Source organism: Arachis stenosperma, chromosome 8 (genome assembly GCF_014773155.1).
Source record: "Arachis stenosperma cultivar V10309 chromosome 8, arast.V10309.gnm1.PFL2, whole genome shotgun sequence".
Taxonomy (NCBI): Eukaryota; Viridiplantae; Streptophyta; class Magnoliopsida; order Fabales; family Fabaceae; genus Arachis; species Arachis stenosperma.
The window spans coordinates 16,358,826-16,376,824 of record NC_080384.1 but is presented as its reverse complement, the minus strand read 5'-3'; the positions used below and the strand labels follow the sequence as shown (position 1 = coordinate 16,376,824).

The 17,999-nt window shown below is 35.2% G+C and overlaps 1 protein-coding gene across 1 annotated transcript; it reads right to left on the bottom strand.

Annotated features, from left to right (window-relative positions):
* Window positions 1-4,890: 4,890 nt before the first annotated feature.
* Window positions 4,891-17,926, bottom strand: LOC130944214 (isoamylase 3, chloroplastic). Its single transcript, XM_057872426.1, has 24 exons — window positions 17,446-17,926; window positions 17,292-17,355; window positions 17,115-17,183; window positions 16,032-16,189; window positions 15,271-15,364; window positions 14,466-14,702; window positions 14,095-14,199; window positions 13,055-13,159; window positions 12,597-12,731; window positions 12,383-12,469; window positions 11,729-11,780; window positions 11,398-11,461; window positions 10,549-10,648; window positions 9,532-9,632; window positions 8,476-8,527; window positions 8,164-8,226; window positions 7,637-7,726; window positions 7,484-7,556; window positions 6,761-6,840; window positions 6,150-6,254; window positions 5,971-6,069; window positions 5,813-5,874; window positions 5,489-5,597; window positions 4,891-5,323 (listed from the first exon to the last, which is right to left on the bottom strand). Exons 1-24 carry the CDS (start codon window positions 17,580-17,582, stop codon window positions 5,177-5,179), a joined length of 2,388 nt encoding a protein of 795 aa, XP_057728409.1. The 5' UTR covers window positions 17,583-17,926; the 3' UTR covers window positions 4,891-5,176.
* Between the last annotated feature and the right edge of the window lie 73 nt (window positions 17,927-17,999).

Sequence of the window (17,999 nt, the reverse complement as noted above, 5' to 3'; positions counted from 1 at the left end):
TTCCTCACGGCAACAATATCTTGAAATAAGCTGTGGTAGCTGTCTTGCGCCGTCTTCCTCAGATTAGCCTCCAAAGTACATTGGGCCCGTAGCTTACCCTCCTCCTCCTTCAGGTGATCCCTCTCCTTCCTCAACTTATCTCTCTCCTCCTTCAGCTCCTTCTCATGTTTTTCAAAAATACGAAGTCTCCCCTCCAACTCCTCAACCCTCGAGGTTGCACCCAAGGAGCTAAGGGGAGCCTTCTCAAAAATATCCAAAAGCTTGCCACAGACACCCGCCGTCCTAAAACTCTCCTCGGCCATGGTGGTAAGGTGGTTTCGAACAGAAACATCATCCATATGTATAAAAGGATAGATGTTCTTTCGGACGAATGCCATAGCATCCGCCTTAACCCCACCGTCGAAGGAAGAAGAGCCAGACTCTGAAGTCTTGCGCTTCTTCTTCTCGGGTTCGGAGAGAATTTGGGCAGAGGGGGGTGGTCGGGGCAAGCTCGAGGAAGAGAGTACAATAGGTTGAGTAGGAGTGCCAGTGTTCTTAGGAGGAGGAGGTGGAGGGGGAGGAGAGATGACCACCCCGGACCTAGCCCGGGACTTCGCCTTAGCCTCCCGGACCCTTTGGTAGGCCTCCTGAGCATTCTTTTTTGCCATATCTACAAAAGAAAACAAATAACAACCAAGTTACAAGTCGGTAAAATATAAGTCAACAACTCGTCGGTAAAATATAAGTCGGCGGAAACAACTCGGAAATAAAGAATGCATGCACTACCTATTTGAGATTGAACGAAAATCGGTGTTCCCTGAAGAATTTTCCTGGTATCCAAATATGGGGACCTCCCCCATGCTTCTCGGAAAAACCCTACAATGGCCGCCTCCACCTCGTCTAGATCATCTAGACCAATCTTTTCGCAAGGGGTGGCCGGCAGCCAGTAAAGGGGAAAGCGAGGGGAGGAATGCTCGTCCAGAAAAAAGGGGTGGTGGCCCTCTACAGCTTGAACCTTGAAGAAAAAGTTTTTGAAGTCGTGGAAAGATTCGTCAAAAAGGGTGAAAATCCTCCGACCTTGAATGGCTCGGAAGGATACCCATTGTTGTTTGTTGTTTAGCCCACTAAAGGGCTTAGTCATATGGAAAAGATAAAAGAAGATTCTCAATGAAGTCGGGAAGTCTAAAGCGTGGCTTATAAACTGATAAATCTTCAAAAAACCCCAGGAATTGGGGTGGAGTTGAGTAGGGGCAACCTTACAATGGTGCAAAACGGATATCTCGAAATCCGAGAAAGGGAGAAAAACACCCAAACGGGTGATCATACATTCGTACATAAAGAAAAAATGAGGGGCTGCCTCATTAACCCTTCCAAAGCAGACCCGGTCTTCAGGACCCGGGATTATCAATTCATATTTGGGCTCGTCCTCGTCCGAAGTACAGAGCCTATGATGAGTTCGGAGGTGAGTGATGAATTCAGCGTCGACCAACGGTTCCTCCCCAAGGACCGTATCGTCAACCCACTGAGAAAGAATGTCTACAGAAGCCATTTTTATGTAAAGAAAAGTGGCAGAAAACCTACAAAAGGGAAAAAGAAAAAGAAAATCAAAAAACAAGGCCACTAAAGAAGAAAGATTCGAAACTAGAATCTACGGGTCAACCTATCTACTCGCCAAACAAAACATGCAAACAAAAATGACATGGGAAAAGCAAAACTAACCTTTATCCGAAAATGGAGGTTGGAGAAGAACAGAAGTCTTCGAACGCAAGGATGCAATACGAACAAGATAAGAAGAAGTTTGAAAGATCGCAGAAACGGAAAATGGAAAGAGAGGGAAAGTATTTATAAATAGGCTAAGGGGCATAATGGTAAAAACGAGGCAGTCATTAATGCGACTGCACCGTTACCAAAGCCCTCAATCCCTAAATAAACCCTCAACGGACACGACGCTTGAATTGACGTAACTGTCAGAAACTAAAGGTCGCGGAAATCACGTCGGTTTCCAAGATCCGTGTTCTTTCAAACAAGTCGACTACGAACCCGAGTTAAATACTTGAACCCAAACTTTAAAAAGATTTGGGCTCAAGTAGGGGCACTGTTCATACCCTGGCCCAATGTTAAGGGCCCAGGTCCAATCGAAAGGCCTGATCCATTAGATTAAGCCTAGCAAAGCACCCACCTCCACTCAAGAGGTCGGTGTCCACCCCGACTTGGTACGAAGAAGTCGGTTGTGAGATTAGCTGGCAGGTAAACACTCATTCAAATGAGTAACCGCCCCTAAAATCTCTCTAACCACTTCCTAAAGCCATATCTTAACCTCCCTAAGATAGTGGGACGGTTATTATCCTAAAGATACGGCACTACTCCAACGGTGGTTATTGGCTCACCACTATAAGTACATTGACACACCTCAGGTATTCCTAAGTCCAATACTCTAAAAGACCTGCTTACACCCTTGCTAACTTAGGCATCGGAGTGTCCTTGCAGGTACCACCCCCCATTCACACGCGAGCACAAGTCGGACGGAGCCTCCCGAGTTGCGGACCTACCTGGAATTCTCCTCCGTTACACACTTGGGCCGCTAAACGCCATCCATTGGACTAATCTCCGGTTACCCACCGTAACAACAATATTAATCAAAATAAAGCATTGAAAAGATTGAATCCCTTATAAATGCGTTGGACGTATAAGATTTTAATTTATAGTTGATTAGTTGTAATCATGAGTATTTATATGATATGTGGTTAAATATGTATATTATTAATTAAAATTAATTATCTTTAAAACTTTAAAAAATTGAAAAGGAATTTCAAATCATTGATCAGGTCAATCTGTGATTTATGGAAATGGAATAGAGGATAACAATGGATATAGTGAACAATGATTTAAAAAAAAAGGTAAATTTGAAATTAAAAATTAGATTTTTAATTTAATTAAATATTATTATCAGATTTTAAAATTTGAAAACATTAGGATTAGCACCAAAACCATTACGTCGCTGCAAAGGTCTTGACACTGTCGTTCTCTCACCGTCATAACAGGTTCTCTTCCAATTCAAATACAATGAATGGTTAAAATTTTTGAATTATTGAATGTAATTTTTTTGTTAGATAATTTCAGTGAATTTTTTTTAACTTTATTGAATCAAATTTTCAATCTATTATTCACGCTGTTTGAATTTTCTATTGTCTATTTAGCGAAACCGAATTAAAATTTATACACATTATTTTATTTTTATAGCTATCTATAAACTATATTTATACACAAAAGTAAAGCTAAATGAAATATTAAAGAAAAATAAAAAATTATTTTTATAATAAAATAAAATTAAAATAAAAATTTTAAAAAAATTAAATTAAATTTTATATATAATTTATATGAAAAAAAATTAAAATTTAGGGGGATCATTGCCCTCCTTTTCCACCGTGAGACTCTGTTCCTGACTTCTTGTAGATAAACTCATAAAACAATAAAACAATAAAAAAATTATATTATTAATCAATTTAAATTAAATTAAATTTATCCATAGCTTATTCAAATAAACAACTATCTAATTTATATTTTAGTGATAGAATTTTAAATTACTTATTTAAAATAGTAATGGTGTTCGTAGATCTGCAAATCCAAGATATTTATATTTTATGAAATATTTTTATTTAGTAAACCATGTTTGAAATTTTATTTTTTATAAACAAAAGATAAAGCTTTATCATATTTAATCAACCAACCCGTTCTTGCCAGCCGCCTTTCTTGGTGATGATGATGTCGTAAATATTCCCCTAAAGCTTACTAAATATTTTCACCATCTTAGCATTGTAAATTAAGAGAAGTGCTACACATACAAATTATTTTTATTTACAAATTTTACAAGTTAGGCCTAACAAGCGTGTTATTGAAGAGACACAACGAAAAAAAGAAGAAGAAAAAGAGGACGAGAAAGCACGGAGAAAGAGAAGAAGAAAAAGAGACAAAAAAAAAAAGTGAAAACGGCGTGAATATAAATGACTTGTATGGAAAAACGTTTTCTCTTTGCCTTCGATCTCCTTCTGCTTTTTTCGATTTTCATAGTTTCTGAAATCAAGTTTTGAAATTGTTTTGAAGATGATGGAACTTTAGAAATACACCCGAACGATTACAGAAATACATCCAAAGGATTACAGAAATACACCCAAAGGATTTAAGAAATACACCCAAAATAGGGGGAGACAGTATATTTCTTCTTGAAATTTTTTAACGTTTTGCTGGTTAAGGATGAGGCACATGACAAAGACAATCTAGAAAAAAAATCTAAAAGAATAGTAAAACAGTACCTTGAATAATGTTTCTTCGTTTTTCTGGTGATTTTGATGAAGGAGAAAGAGAAAACGAAAAGAGGAGAAAAAATTTCAATAAAAAAAGGGAAGAAGAGGTGGTGTTGATGACGATGATAACGAGAGAGAAAAATTATGAAAAAGAAGAAAAAGAGACACAGAGGAGGAAGAGGAGGAAGAAGAAGAGGAGGAAGAAGAGGAAAAGGAAACACGGAGAAAGAAGAAGAAAAAAAAGAGGCACAAAAAAAAACGTAAAACAGCTTAAATATAAATGACTTGTATAACTTGTATTGAAAATCACTTGTACGTGGAGAATTACTCGTAAAGAGGAATTAAATCCGTATAACTCCTGAACTAACTCCAGGGAGAAGAAGTCCAATATTTCTAAATTGCTGCCAAGAGAATTATTAAAATTGTCTCTAGTATTTCATTAAAAGGAATTAATTGATAGATAATAGAACAAGGAAGGAATTAAGTTCGGAACATTTTTTAGCTTTAGCGTCGTGGACTACTTAGACTACCTTAAATAATAGAATGAATCTTATTTAATTAACTCAAGTCAATCTCGCAAATCGCAATATAAATATACGCAAGAAAATAGATATAGATTGATAACAACATTTATTGAACTCGATCATCTGAACATCTTAACATCTTAACCTGACTTTCTATTATAACCTGACTCTATATAATGCTAAATCCTGTAAATCATATTAGTTCAAGATTTGCAGTCTTATTACTATTCTTCGTCTTTTCTTTTCTTCTATTTTACTTTTTCTTTTTCTCGGGTGCCTATACATCCGGCCTTTATACAATACAAAATATAAATCTCAGATCAAGCTTATGAACCATTTCAGTATCTGAGATACGTCTATGTTAATCACATTTTATTGTACAATTGTGAGAGGGGGATTCTCCAATGAAAACTTGGCCTCAAGAAGAATGGAGGAGTATGGTGCAATGTTGTAGGTGTTTCCTTTGCAGGGGAGACCATCAAGGTTAAAGTCATCGGGAGAGACAAGATTAGTATCCACCTGCATTCGCGTCAAGAATTCAACTTAACATGAGTATAAAATTTATAAGGAAACAATTTGCTGGCAATGGCATCCTCTAAAAAAAGTTGATGTTAGTGCTGAACACAAATTTCATGCTAAAATCTTATTTGGATGCGTACTAAAAGGAGGAGAATTGAAACTTACCACACGAAACCAGCTCCTCTTAGTTGGAGGTGTTGGAAGCATAACCTCAACAAAGAAGTCATGAGCATTAAATGCCAAATAGATGTCTCCTCCACTGTTGTCATGAAGACTGTATACACACGCAATGCACAGAGAAAATGCAAAGCAATTAATGTCAGGTCATTCAGTCATTGTCTTTTTTAGTATTAGATTCGAAGTACATTCCAAGACCAAGATGTAGTTTCCAGCAACACTGTTTAGATTCATTGTGTAAAAGCACTACAAAAAATTCTTCCAGGATTTACCAATCCCAATTCCTTATCAAAGATGTACATATACTCTTACGTGAATGCAAGAAATTTGCTTTCATAGTTGTCCCAATTGTGTTCATGCCACGTGATGTCAGTCTGCCAAGAAAAAAGAGTTCCATAAGCACAAATGAGGGTGTGTGCTACCATAAGATTTGCAGCATTAGTTTACATAACGTGAAGCAAACAGATCACCTTGCTGAGAAAATTTTCATGACTGAATACTTTATGTGCATGCCGGTACTCTATAACTTTGGAGAAAAACCTAAAGTGGTCATTCTTCCGTGCATCCAACTATTGAAAAGAATATTATGCTGTCAGTAAATAGTCAGTAAGAAACTGTCAAAAGTGAAATCGGCAGGTTATAGACTTGCCTGATCCCACAAGAAATTATTAATAGAAGAATCATGCCCATAACTATTGTTATTTCCATAGCGAGTGTGGCCATACTCGTCTCCCATTAGCATCATAGGTGTGCCCTGCAGTCATTACAAAATTCTAATTCCTACTTTGCCTTGAGTGGTAGCATAATGCAAATCAATAAAATCATACCACATCATCTCGAATTTTACTTTATAAAACAAAATAAGTTGAAAAGGTGATATAGTGCTATGACCTGAAATCCTGAATTACAAATACTGTCTGAGAAACCCATGGTTTACATTTGGTGATTAACCTGTTTAAACATTTTTACATTTGGCACAATGTCCTAATTAACAAAATTGAAGGCAGGTTATTGCATTTTATATCTCTATAGTTTATATGTATATCAAGACATGCATCTGGGACAGATGTGGAAATTTGGGAAAGAGCTCCTCTAAAGTAGGTTTGTCTTTAAGACTTATGTGAGAGAATATTCACTTTCTTCCTTTAAAGACATGCTGACTTCAGAAGAGTTATATACAAACAAAATGATTACAGAATTTCAAGCACTATTTTCTGCTAATAAACAACTGAAATATGACTAACTAGTTGGTATGTGAACCTGAGATATCATCAATGCCAAATGGAAGTTTTTCATTTGTCGTGAACGTAAAGCTTTTATGCTAGCATCATCAGTTTCCCCTGTCAAACAAATAGTTTTTTCCAGTAAAATGATAATAATTAAATAGGCAGACTTATACAGCAAACCAAATATTGCTCACTTATCAGAATTCAATTCCTTTCTCAAAAATGTCTACACAAAATGAGAAAGAAATAGGGAAGAGAAGCAATCCCAAAACAAATCAATGAGATAATCAGTTTGGTACTCAAAATGTGTGTGTGATGACGAACAAAATACAAGTTCCAACAATTGCTACCAATGACTGCAACATGGTTGCATATCAAGGACATCCATGCTTCAGAAAACAATTAAAATAACACTGCATTTTACAAACTAGTGATGATAAAATATGAAGCCTGTTGTGTCATAGTTGGATAAACTTCATTGATTTTTTTAGGTGGGGAGTTACAAGGAGAGCCAAAGGCCCAGAAAAACAAAAATCTAGGAACCATGGATCACACGGGGTGAACTTCAGTCATTATGGTATGCAATACTTGTGACTCGTAAGTGTTCTTCAGACATCCAGATTGTAGTACTATTATTAGTCTTGGGTTTCATGTTATACAATTATATCATTCTATATGCTGGAATATTTAATCTAAAAGAAAAAAGGCCATTGTAAAAGAAAGAAGCAAAGGTAAACAGTGTAGTGCAAGAAGCTACCTTCAAAACCACAGTTCCAACTAAAATTGTCATTGCTTCCATCCATTCCACCTTCGCCATTGGCTTCATTGTGCTATGAAACCAACAACCAAGTAAGGTGCCAAAATTTTGATAAAAGAGTGGATATTTGACCAGAATTAGGAGGGGTGGTACCTTGCAATTGTATGACACAAGATCATACAAGGTAAACCCATCGTGTGCAATAACAAAGTTAATACTATGATATGGTCTACGGTTGTTCACCTGTAAGACAAACAAATGCAGATGGGAACATTATTATAGAATTATTCATATAGCAATTTTAGAAACTGAAGTGCTGGATATGGCAGTTTGACTGTTTAATAAGGATGCTAAGGTATTAAACTCGATGAAGATAGTTTACATGGTGACAAAACAAACGACTTCAATGGAGCAATCAGTTTGATGAGTGCAAGAAAAATCCTTAAGTTTGATGACCCTTGTGATGAGCATGTGAAAAATGGCCAACTTAGGGACTCAGGGTACATGTGTTAATGTAAACTACTGTGAGTCAAAAGTAATTCCCATTAGTTTAATCTAATATTCTGCCACATAAGTTCAACTTCATAAGTCAGAGATATAATACCATTCCCAAAACACTCTCAATAGCATAAGCTTTAGAAGAGTTGGTCTTTGACAGGGAATATAGTAGTGATGCTTACTTTATAAAGATCAGAAGATCCAGCAACCCGAGTTGCAAAACTCCCCTTCATACCAGCATCACCCTAGAACATTTTCAAAGGAAGAAAATAAATTAGCAATAAATTAAACAGTTCATAAGTCAAATCATAGAATATAGCAAAGACAAGCAGTAGTCCCATCTGATTATTTACGTAGTTTCTTGTTTCTCATATAACATTATAGAATGGGTAGTTCTGTTTGCCTAAACTACCTATTGCAAATCATACCATTAAAGGTCAGGTAATTTGAGGGTCTAAATTAGGTTTCTTTTTTCTTTCCCTCTTAAAAATTACCTTGAAAAATTTCCGCAAATCATCACGGTATTTCCCATTCCATTCAGCCCATCTATGTCAAAGAAAAATAGTCAATAGAGGAAACAGGTTTTCTATTTTAACAATAAATGAATCTCTCTAGAGCAGAACCCCGTTCCAAGAATGTATGTGGATATTGTCCTTGAAATACTCTTTTGTGTTCTAAACAAAACCATATTTATGCAGTTCAGATGAAGATTTTGGCCATTGGAACAGATTACATGATGCTGAAGTGAACGTTTCATGCTGAAGGGTAGAACTTAAAACAACTAATATGTCATGCAACCGTTGGTGAATTCAATTGCAGAATCAGAATAATCCAATTATCATATTAATTTTTATGTCACAAAACTAGCAAAGTTGATACTTGTCAGGGGGTGAAAGCCGGAATCAAAAAGCAAAAAAATAAAAAAAAATTTCTCAAATATCATTATAGCAAGCCACTGAATTCAATATCAATAACTAAACTAGAAACCTACACACAATGTCAAGATTAAAACAAAAAAAGTCATGAAGGCTTCATATGTGGAATGTTGTGTATTGTTTGCTTCCAACTATAAAAACGAGTGAAATTGATATTTATTTATGAAACAGTAGAGCCAACCTCCTTACAACAGAAGAGGTCGACCTTTGAGATTCTTCAAAACAAGTAATTATGAAAAACATACTACAGGACAATGGGAGACCTGTGGCCTCCCTCTCTAATTCTCACTTAGTACTTGTTGTCTACCTCCACATTTCCTCTTTCCACTTTTACATTCACATTTCACACCCCAAGTTCCATCCCTAGCGAAATCAACATTCAATGATGCTTCTTAGGCATGAATCTTCCAGTTACTTTCACATTATGTCCTCCTTATTCTCATGCGAAAATCCTCCATCACATCCCTTTTTTGTAGCATAAGCATTATAAATGGAAGTCTAAAATCACCCAAGCATGTAGTTCATCAACTTTCATGATTTGTGGATTGTATTAAAGAGTATTCTTAGAATGATCATACATACTTAAACAGTAAAAGTTCTAAGAAAATAAATTACCGATCCCAATTTGGGAAACTTCCAACAAGATAAAGACCTCCACAGTCCCAAGGCTCTGCAATAATTTTACATCTCGATAAGACTGCATCTTTAGCAATTGCCTGCAAAAGAATAAAACTGATAGGATCAATTAATTATAAAATAAAATTTGGGCCAGTTTCCTAGCCGAGATAGAGAATAACTAGCACTCAATGATGTCTTCAAATTTAGAAACTGTAGAAGTGTTTAAAACCAAAGTACCAAACCAACAAAACTAACCAAGAACTTCTGAAACTCAACTACATCCAACTATGTCTCTCAGTTTCGGTTGGTAGCTCAGCTCCCATTGGTTTCTAAACAATTCATTCAATTAGACCGGGTTTTGAAATAATCTGGAGGTCTTCTTTTCTACCTGTTTACAAGTTTAGCATGATAAAGAGGTGAAATCGTGCTCAAATCCTTACCCAACTTTTTTATATAGTGCTCTTCATGCCTGTACCCAAATCCCAGTAGCAGATTCTAAGCGGGTAAAGCTGCAAATTCGTCTGGCATTGAATTAACAGTCTTTCCTGCTATTGCTTTTAATGTTATTAATGTGTTGTGACAAAATCTGAAGTCTTAATTTATCATTTGAATAACCATTAACCAAAGAGGTTATCTGTTTATACTTACATAAGCTACAGGAACTCTTTATATGCCTAAAATCCCTTGAACCAGACCGATCTAAATTGAATGTTACGGTTTAGATTCATTCAATTAGATACAACATGTGAGTTTAGTTTCATCAGCCCTGTAGTTTGCTAATTACATTGGTTCAACGCTAAGAATCATGTACCCTGACAGGAAACTACAACATTGGCAAATCTAGTATGTCCAGAATTTTGTGTTGCTTTTATGTCTAACAAAATGTCCATAGCTTGTCAGGCATCCTTTTCAGATAATATGTGAAATAGTGAAATGGTTGAACCAAATTTATGAACTTCATACCAGCATTCAAGAAAATGCCCATCATATCTATATTCTAGGATATAAATTTACCCTAATCAGAGGGGGAGCGTTAAGGGGGGAACCATCAGTTCCTCGACAAAGGACACTTGCAAGATCAAATCGAAATCCATCCACATGATATTCAGTGACCCTACAATAAAGTGAAACCGAAAAAGAGAATTGATGATGCTAATTAGTTACATAAGCAAACAGAATAAATAGAATTTACAGAACAGAAAATAATGCTTCCACAAATAGAAAATTAAAAAGAAAAATTATGACTAGTTTTGAATTATTAGTACTGCTAATGGCATCACAAAAGATGAGTTGTTAATATAGGTACTATTGCCTATAATGTAGGTTTAGCAATTTTAGGACCATCAATGATTGGGGAACATGGATCCATTGGCAACTCCTTTGGAAAAATTGTGGAATAGTATTTCTTTCCTGTATTTCAAATACTCTCATTGTGTAAATATTCCATTCGAAAAAGATAAAATTCAAAACAATTGGGAATTTTCGGGAATTGGATGCAATTATTAGTTCATGATCTGAGTAAAAGCACCAAAAATGCTCAAAAAATTTTAAAGCACTAAAGATAGGTAAACATTACAAGATTCCCATAGAGGCAAACTGATGTTATGGATTAATGCTTGGCTAGAAAAGAATCATGGCAAAAGCATAAGGGCAAACAAGTATAATGTTAATGTTTTATACAACATCATGAGCAACTGAACATGTAATGGATTAAGAAACCACAAAAATTGTATACTCTAAAGTATCAAGCCTGTTTGAGATAAATGAATAGGGAGTTGTTCTTAGATGAAATGAACTAAATTGATCAAGATATACACAACTGGCCAGTGTATAAATATCATATTTTATGCAAGTAGTCCATACCAGTGTCTTAGGCTGTCAAGGATGAGCTCCATGACCACAGGATGGTTACAATTCAATGTATTTCCTGAAGAAAAATATTCACTCCAAGTGAGAGTACTTATATTGATATAGGTCTAGTATTACTAGATGAGATCACCTACATAAACCAAAGGATGCATACTAAAATTTAGCTGCTAGCAATTAAATCAAAGGGAGCTGTTTATTCTCAAAATAGTGAAAGGAGAAAAAGTATTGCATAACAAATATCCTCAACACTCGAGAAAAATGTGGAACAGGTAATACATTGAATTGTTGATATAAAATTTTGATAGTAAGACGAAGATAAACTTACCACAGCCAGAGTAGTTCAGTAGTTGACCATCATTGTCCAACATGTAGTAAACCTGTAGAAAAGAAGAAATTTTAGAAGAGTAAAAGCAAATCAACAATCTATATAACTAAACAAACATTGGCTGATTAGTGAATAGATAATACCAAAGACAAAAGGACAACTTGAGAAGGAAACTAAGCAGGAAATGCCTTTGTAATTTGTAGCAATGTAAATTGTAGTTCTAAGATCGTGCACAACTACTACATTTCAAAGGCCACTACATCCATGTACTGCATATGTCAAGAATTTGAATCAACCGGATACCTTACCTCCTAACTGTGTCGCATGGATGGTATTAAACACATTATCTGATATTATTACTTACACTGATCTTATTGTCACCACTACATTTTTCATTAATATACATAATGCTACATTTCTAGATCATTTCTTTTCTTGTATACACCTTGTTTTCAACCTGTGTACAATTCTTACGCTATGCTATTTGGAGTCTTATAAAGTAAACTTCCTTAATTCCTTTTCCTTTATCCTAAAAAATAAAAGATGATTAAAGAAAAAGGAAAGCCAAATTTATAAGAACGCCCGACCATAATGTATGGTATTGCAAGTATACCAATGCACAAATAACACACTTTGCCAAAAAAATAGAATTACCTTATTATCTATACCACGAAATGAAGTAGTGTAAGGATTAGGATCATCTGCCTCATTAGTATGATTATAGACAACATCCAAAATAACCTAAGTGTGAATAAGATTTATTGCAAGTGAGATATAAGATAATGAGATGTTATAAAATAAGGTAGAAAAGCAAAACAATATAAAGTAGGTTACACTCCAAACTCAAGTCAGTGGAATTCAAAGTTACCTCTATGCCAGCAGAATGTAAAGCTTTAACCATTAACTTGAATTCCCGGGAAGCATTAACTGGTCCTCCACCAGCACTAGCATAGCGACTCATAGGGGAAAAGAAATTTATTGTTGAATAACCCCATGTATTGATCTTGAAAAGCAAAAAAATAACAATGAACTGTCAGTACAACTGTATAAGCCACATAATATGTCAAATTCATATACACTGTCACTTAACATATCACAAACCCTATTTGCTTTTCAGATTTCTGCACCAGCTGAATGAGAATGAAAACATAGTTATTCTACCTACATGTGTGTTTATGCTATTACATATTTCTTCAGAATTCGTGGGTAGACTACCAGACAGAAGAGTGTTATTTGTCTACTGGGACTCAAAAATACACTGTAAATAATGAAGGGCTTCCACACAAAACTATGCCGCAAATAATAGATCATGATACTTTATATTACCATGTGATCTCTGGGGTTTGGTCGTCTTTGGAACTCCATTTCGTCAAACTCAAAGACAGGTAGCAACTCCACTGCATTGATACCAAGCTCTAGAAGGTGTGGGATCTTAGAGATGAGAAAAAGATCAAGTTAAAATGACAAGGAAATAAATATTTTTACAAAGGATATAATAAAGCATAAGCAGCATTATTTCCTAAACTTGGAGACACCAGGTAACAATATAGGTCTAGTTTCAAATTTGAGCTTGTTTTAAATTTCAAGCAATTTTAAATTTGGACAGAGAAAATAATATAGGTCTAGTTTCATCACAATTCTTTGTATCGCAAGTTAAGTGTTAAAAACAACTGCCTTTTCACTCGTTTAATAAAAGGCTGAACAGAACTCTAGGATCTAAGTTATTCACATTTTTCAATACGCAGACATTTTCATATATGGTGTTTAAATATTTGTTGAACCATGGTTGTACAAAATATTGGCTAAATAACAAGAATTTATTATGATGTCATTATAACTCTTTAGGAACTTTCAACTGAAAATCTTAAAAGGGGAACTCTGCCTTCTATTACTTTAAAGCTGCTAGATAACTTCCACATTTCATTGGAAAATTAATATGTTGCCTATATTCAAATCCACACCATTGTCGGTGACATTTTCTAGAGGACCCAAAGGAGAACTTCCCACAGATTTAATCATACTTTGTACAACATAAATACGTTGTTAGTGTATACTGGAAACCAAGCAATGAGCACTAAAATTAAGGGTGAGTCTAGTAATATGAAAAAACACGTTTAATATGTGTCCATTTTTAACACTACACTATAGCAAATGCTATGTGTGCCAAGCTTCTTGTTACAAATATATTCAACCTAGATCCTCCAAGTATGTAACTCTTAACACTTCTTATATTTTTTTGACACTAGGTTTCATTTGGTCAAACTTGAGGGCAGGCTTTACTTACAGAAATGGAATATTTTAAAACATATGAACATAGTATTGCGTCAAATTCACCTTAAGAATATAAAGAATAACACAAATATTACCTTCTCAATCACGCCAAGATAGCTACCACGAATGTTATTTTCCAGCCCACTAGATTCATCACTTGTAAATGCACGGACATTCATCTCATATATAACAAGATCTTTCTGCAAGTGCATCAGTGAAGCATATTGAGAATCAAAGCAAACATTATACATCATTCAACCAGGAAGACAAAATGAGCAGTAAAATTTAAACTACTAGACAACAGCTTTAAAAGCGTGTATATATATATATATATATATATATATATATATAGTAGTAAGCATAAACCAGCTTATATGAAGCCTTAATACAAGGACAATAATGTGATAAGTATCGTTTAGGAGCAACAATAGACATTTATGCAGTCAAAAGACCCAAAAGACCAAACCTCAGGAATATTTGGAAGCTTGTAATTTTCTCCCCAGTCAAAAGGTAAGCTGTCAAAATCATATGTGCCGAGAAACTTAAACAACTTCATGCTAATGTCCCCAAAATATCGCCGACCTTCTATTAGTTTTGCATAAGGATCAACAAGCACAATGTTGCTGTCAAATCGATGCCCCTTACCCCAGTCTTGAGGCCCATCTATGCGATATCCATACAGAACATTGCTCCGAGGCAGATCCTGTGCATTGAAAAGAAAAAAATATATATTAAAATCAAAATTGAACTTTGGTAAAAAGGAAGAAGTAAAAATGTATATCACGCAGCTAGCAGCAACAATAGTCCAATAAAATCCAATGGCCTTATCTCATTTAGTTAGAATTTATACGGGTAAATTAGAAAGTGTTAGGTACATTTTTTTTCCAAGGATGTTTGATGAAATTATCGCAAAATGAGTGCCAAAAAAAAAAAAAAAAACCCAAAATGCATCACCATTCAACACCAACATATATCACACAGAAACCAGCCAATGTCAGCATCCAAACATAAAAGCCATTTAATTCCCTACATCACAGTCAACACTTTGTGAGGAAACAGTGCAGTTATAATAAATTTCAGACTTGTCTGTTTATTCTGACATTTTAGCCACAAAAGTAAAACACTGTAACAGGGAAAATATTGCATATTAGTACAATATTAGGAATACTATTTTGATTATTGCATTATTCCTATATTTTTAAGGTTGCGATTTTAACCAAAAACAAGGCAAAGCTGAGTTTAGCTTCTCAGGCAGTTGCTAGAAGATATACCTCAATGCAAATGTGCCAAACGTCCCCTGTTTTGTTTAAATGAGGATCCAAAGCCAATTCTATCATGCCACCATCCAGTGCATCCATGCTTCCACTAAAAATTAAAATAATAAAAAAGTATGTAAGACAACTATATGTTTCATGACTATATTAACCTTTTGCATAGATTGGTAAATTGAATAGATGGTATGAAGGATGAGAAAGACAGCCTCTACTCGTAAAAAATTTACAGATCTTGAATGACAGGGATCTTCGTCAAAATTTGACACAAAAGACAAGGAACTAAAACTACATTTGACTGAGAGCAAGAAAAAATGAATTGTACAGAAATGGTCAATGAGCTATCACACCTTGTGAATACACTTGATCCAGAAGCCTAAAACTCTGACAAGAATAATATCCTAGGTTTTAACATTCACTTATGTTGCTCCTCATCATAAGGCCATGCCAAAAAAACCTAACCCAAGAAACAATGTGAAACCGTTCTCAAGATATATCTCAGTCTAGAATTCACAGCTCAAGAGCTTGCAGCTTTCAAAATTGATGTGAAAATCAGTGCAAGTCTTGAATCCTTATTAATAAGGTTCTTTCTTCACGTTTTATTTTTTGAGCAGATTTAGAAAGTCGCTAATCATTGAAACAAATTGCAGTTTGAGAAAAGAAAGACTCCTGAGAATTTGAACAAAGTACATTTTTTATTTTTAAATTTGATTCATGCACTGGGAAGAGTGAACTAATGATGCAAAAAGAATCTAATTTACCTCTCAGGAGGGACTAAACAAAGTGTGACAGCAGTTGCATGCTGTGAAAAAATAGCAAAATTGATCCCATTGTCAACTTCTGATACACCCAATGGAAATGCCTGGCCTGGAAAGGTTTTCCATGATGGTCTGCTCTCAATCACTTGTAAGGCTTCTTCCTGAAATTGCAAAGTGAAGCATTTTGATGACATTAATAACAGTAAATCTATATTACACCATAACAGTGGCATAGTTTATTTCTCTTTTTTTATGTTGGTAGGTAGGGGTTGGGTTGGGACTAGGGAGTGGAGGAGTAAGTAAGAAAACGTAAAATCTTGTTGATCTTGTTGATGATGGTGATTTTTCTTTTTGATATTTTTTCGTCTGCACCATGGTAGGGCAACTTTGCAGCATGTCTCCCATCATTGGATTTCTCCTTTACAGCAAGGGACTTGAGTTTAACAACAAACAACTATATTACTAAACTCCGGGTTATTTGCACTGCAGTTGCAATAGATAGCAAACAACTTCATCTCAAAGGCCATTACCGTTTCATTCTCCAGATACGACAATAAATTGCATATCCAATAATTTGTTTGAAAATAAAAAAAGCTCACTAGTTCATGAAGAGACAATAAATAAAATTCCTTGCAGTTGCACAACCTAGCATCTTAATTGCTAACCATCTAAGTTTTCATTTTGTTTTCTCTTTTAATTAATATTTTCTCCCCTCATATCTGATGTTAAAAGAGCCCTGTTGGTGATGATCACCAATCATATACCAAAAGTGGTAGTCTGTATGTATGGCTCTAGGTATCATAGATTTTTTTTTTTTTTCAAGTTTCATTCGATGAGGATTCAGAATTAAATGGGGAAAATATATCCAGGTTAGCTCCAAGACTTCACAATTGAAGACAAATCAATGAATGCTAGCAAACCAGCATTTGATAGTGATAGTGATATTGAGTTGCATGACCTACTAATATATCAGTTTGCATTCCATGTTTATCCAATTGTTATTACAATCATTCTGTTCGTTTTTGTAAGATCCAGAAACTCTTTAATCTTTTATAAAAAGCCTGTAACGCAAAAAGGCGCACACACCTCAGTTACACCCTCTGTTGAACGAGCACCGTGAACATTACTTGTTCTAAGCTTGCCACTGTTCCTTCCCTAACCAATGCCAAAGTTCCAGTCAAAATTCCACAAACAGCTATCTATATATGATGAGAAATTGAGAATACACACACACATTAGCAGCGGAATACTTGATCGCATTACCTCGTTGAAAACTCCACCAGTGCTATTTGATTTGCTTCCCGTAGCTTGCGTGTTCAATTTCAATCTAATCAGATCCACGAGCAATAAATAAGTAGATAGAAAAATGTAAATCCAGGAACAAAAGCATAAGAATAATTAAGATGTGCAATAGTACCCGAAGTGACCGGAGAAGGAGTTTCCGGCGAATGAAGTGCGGGAGGCGTTGATGCCGCCAGAAAGTGAGGAAGCGAAGAGTGTGGAGTGAGCGGTGGTGGCAGCTCTTGAGCCGCAGAGCAAAGGCTGGTGAAGCATCGAGGTGATGATTGAGAGAGAGTGATTGGAATAATGGAATTGTTTCGGTGTTATTCTATTTATTATTGTAGAAATAAATATAAATTTATAAAAAATAATGGTGATGAGGAATTGGGAGTGGAGAGTGGAAGAGGAGCGTGGGACTGTGTTGCATCTGCATATTTTAAAAGCAGTTAGTGAGGCAGCTGGTTCAAGGGGATGGGACAATCATATATTCATATTCATCAAATCAAGCCTTTCATTAATCACAGGACAACTTCATTTTTGTGCAATTTTTGGCTGCTTCAACAAGTGTTGATTAGATTTCTTATGTAATTTTCCTTCTCTTCTTACATTATTAGGACTAATTATTATGTTTTTCTGCGTGTTTTCCTTTCTCTTCTTCCAGAATTATGATAAGTATATTCTCCATTATTT